This window comes from Cystoisospora suis (assembly GCF_002600585.1).
Source record: "Cystoisospora suis strain Wien I chromosome Unknown contig_2671, whole genome shotgun sequence".
NCBI classification, from domain to species: domain Eukaryota; phylum Apicomplexa; class Conoidasida; order Eucoccidiorida; family Sarcocystidae; genus Cystoisospora; species Cystoisospora suis.
Genome location: NW_027155468.1, coordinates 12,612 through 16,100, shown reverse-complemented (window position 1 = coordinate 16,100; position 3,489 = coordinate 12,612). Strand labels below are relative to the sequence as shown.

General features: G+C 41.3%; 1 protein-coding gene across 1 annotated transcript in view; it reads right to left on the bottom strand.

Annotated features, from left to right (window-relative positions):
• Positions 1-1,193: 1,193 nt before the first annotated feature.
• Positions 1,194-3,489, bottom strand: part of CSUI_005511 (uncharacterized protein) — a 4,257-nt gene continuing 1,961 nt past the window's right edge. The window contains exons 2-3 of the mRNA XM_068065687.1: positions 3,126-3,307; positions 1,194-2,460 (exon numbers count right to left, since the gene is read on the bottom strand). Of these exons, the coding sequence (XP_067922336.1) occupies positions 3,172-3,307 (136 nt within the window). The 3' untranslated portion in view covers positions 1,194-2,460; positions 3,126-3,171. The remainder of the gene's footprint in view (positions 2,461-3,125; positions 3,308-3,489) is intronic.

The following is a 3,489-nucleotide window of genomic DNA, read 5'->3' as shown; positions in this document are numbered from 1 at the left end:
ATCTTCTTTCTCTTTTGTCTTGCGGTGGATTTTTCATTTGGTCTTTCTTCTTTCACAACTTCTTCCTGTTCATCTACCCAGTCATCAGTCATGTAGCCTATCAAACCTTCGGGCTTTCACAGCACACTGAGGATTGCCTTCTCTCCGGGACTGCAACATGTACAGACCTGTCACCTGTGTTTGCTATCATAAGAATTTTAGATCTTTAAGAGGAACGAAAGTATCTATCTATCTATCTTCACCCTACGGGTGTTTCATGGAGGTTGCTAGCTAATCTACCAGTCTACTTTCAGCTTCGCGACTTAGCTCTTTCCAACGTGTCTTCTCGTCTTTCAAGTCTCTTTGCGTGTCTGTTGTCTTCGGATCCACCTCTCTGAAATCTCTCAGACTTCTGTATAAGAACAAGATGAATCTTGCCGTACATCGATCAAGACGAACGTATGGGGAGACAGATGTATAGGCAGGTATACATTGCGATATATGTGGATAGATAGGTATAGATAGCTACAGGTATGGGTATCTTCTTCCTATGCGAACTTCTCCCAAGGAGAGAGAGTCGGGCAACTCCACTCTGTCCTTACTACTGTCACTCGGATACACTCTTTCTCTACATCCACGTAGATATATCTATATATTTTTCTTTCTCTACATCTGCATAGATATCTCTATAGATCTATATAGAAGATATCTCTCCCGTACACCGAGATTGTTTTAAAAGTCGATATAGAAACCTTCCCCCCGTGGCGAGTAAGTTACGAAAGAAGGCGATAAGAAGGAAAGAAAGAAAGAAGCGAAGTATCGTGGAAGAGGCGTACAGTGAATGAGAAGAAACCAATCGTTTCTTGAGAGATTCTCTTCTCTCTTTCTCTCTATTCTTCCTCTCCTCTTTGGACTATTTCAAGTAACCTGCTCTTCTTTTGAAAACGACTGCTATCTTTTTGTCCTCTTTCATTTCTGGTCAGAAACGTTTCTCTCACGATTTCTTTCGTCAAAAGGAAAGAGGAGATTGAAGTCGTCTCAAACTCCCACAAAACTCTCATTCTTACGTAACGTATTCTTACAAAAAAAAACAGAGTGTATGTACACCTGGACTCGGACAAACACCCGCTCACGCATCACGACTTCTCACACACACATATATCTTAGACACTCATATAAATCCATGTAAATATATATATATATATAAAACGAGAGAGACAGAGAGAGATCCGCCGTTTTCTGAACCGAACTTTCCTAGGAATGTTCATGGCGCCGAGGATACAATCGACGATTCGTGTCTTGCTGTTTAGCTGGTAGTCAGTAGTTCTTTCTCTCTATATATATATCAGTGAGAAAAAAGTCGTTTCTCTTCTCTTTGTCGTCTTCTTTACTGAGAGAGACGGATGGAAGAAAGAAAGAAACGCAAAGTGGACGACGAAGAGAGAAAGAAGAGAAAGTAGAGGCATTCTATCTCTTTTTTCTGTTGAGAAAAGGAAGATCCGTGCCCGCTGCTGTTCTCCTTCTTCTTCCTCTTAGAGAGACGTCTTTGTTCATCTCTTGCTTTCCGAGGGAAGGCAAACAGAGCCGACTAGCAGAGAGAAATAGTCGATACATCTTCCTCTACTATAGTGATAAGGGGGGTGGTAACGCTAAAGGTGATAGAAATCCTTCTTCATTCATTCACTCTTCTTCTTCTCGTTGGATTTGTTGTGTGTTGGATTTGGATGGATTCATCACGACTTTCCCCCACTCCAGGAATCGGTGAAAGGGAATTCTTCAATTTCTTGCTCTTCTTCTCTCCTCATTTCTTTCCCTTCTTCTCCTGCTAGCTACTCCCGTTCTACTTCTTCTTCTCCTAGATCTTCCTCTTGTTCTCTCCCTCCATCCGCTTACCTCTTCTTCTTCTTGTTCTCCCCTTATCTAGCCTGTGTTGTTTGGCAGGAACGAACCCGTCGAGATAGAGATAGATAGATTAAAGATAAATAGATTAAAGATAGATAGATAGAGAAGGAGACACACACAGATAGATCAATACACAAAGACACGGAGACATAGATAGGTGGGTCGACGTATAAATCTGACTACAGAAATAGAACTCGTGTGAACGCATGATGCAACAAAGGAAGTGGGGAAAGATAGACATGGGGGGAAGTAGAGACCTTCAGAGAAACAAAACATAAACCTAGAGTGGAACAGAGGTAAGGAGAGAAAAACGACGGCAAGAAAGAAAAGAAAGTGGGCCGGGGTTGCTTTTTGCAGCATACCAAGAGGTGTATATACACCCCAGCAGAAGGAAAAAGAAGAGGAAGAAAGAAGGGAGTCGATGCTTCCTCTCTAGCACGCTATGACAAATGGAAAAGAACCTCCTTTCTTCCATCATAAGAAAGCAAGATAAGAGAAAAGAAGAAACAAGCTTTCTTCATTCTTCCTCTTTTTCTTGCCTCTATCACTTAGACATAAGACTCCTTCTCTTCAATCCTCCTGCAGTTCAGAAAACAAACCGAATCGAGAAAGAAGAAGAAGAAGCACACTCACTACAGGGAGACGGGGTGAAAAGGAATGGACTTCTACTCCTAGTAGTCGTAGTAGTCATAAACATAATAGTAGTAGTCGTCATAGTCATTCTAGCCGTCGTCATAGTCATTCTAGTCGTCTTCATATTCATTATAATAGTAGCCGTCGTCATAGTCATATTCATACTGACAAGAAAAAGAGTCATCGTGGGAGTGCCGGGAGTTCGGGTATATGGAGTGATAGGAGTAGGAGCAGGAGATTTTCAGGTGTATGTACACTACATGTCTCTCAGATAGGACAAAGATGGAAAGACATTATAGCCTTCCTTTGCGTGAATAGTCCATCAACATAAACCCCATCTTTAGTATAACTCCCTAGCCTCTATCTGTCTGGCTATCTCTATCTCTCTGTCTTTCTTTGATGTCAATCTATCATTCTGTAGTACTTCTCAATCTACCTCTCCGCATGTGTATACACGAGTGACTAGATATCTCCAAGATGTGTCTTTGTGGCAACATTTGTATGTCTTTTTCTTGCGACCTTCTTTCATTCGTTCTTCCTTGCTCTTCTTCGCTGCATGCAGTCATGCTTTTCTTTCTTTCTCTCTTTGTCATGTTGGGGCACATTCTTACTTCATTTTCTGTCTCTCTTCTTCCTGCCTCTCTGTGAAGTAACTCTTTATCTGCCTTTCTTCTTTTCTTCTTCTTCTTTGTCGGCCAAAGAGAAAGAAGAAGAAGAGAGGACAGGAGGAGTCGTAACAGACGGCGGGAGGGCAGAAGGAGCGGCAGGCTTCTGCAGAGCTTGATGGAGTGTCCTACACAAACAAAGAGAGAAAAAAGAAAGAAAGAAAGAAAGAAATGAAGAAAAAGAAAGAAAAGCAACTTAATAAGAATACTAATAGGAATACTAATGATAAGGCAATTCTTCTTCTTTTCCTTGTAGTACAAGTAGTGGTAGGTAAACTTCTCTTCTTCATCCTAAATCTATCTATCTATC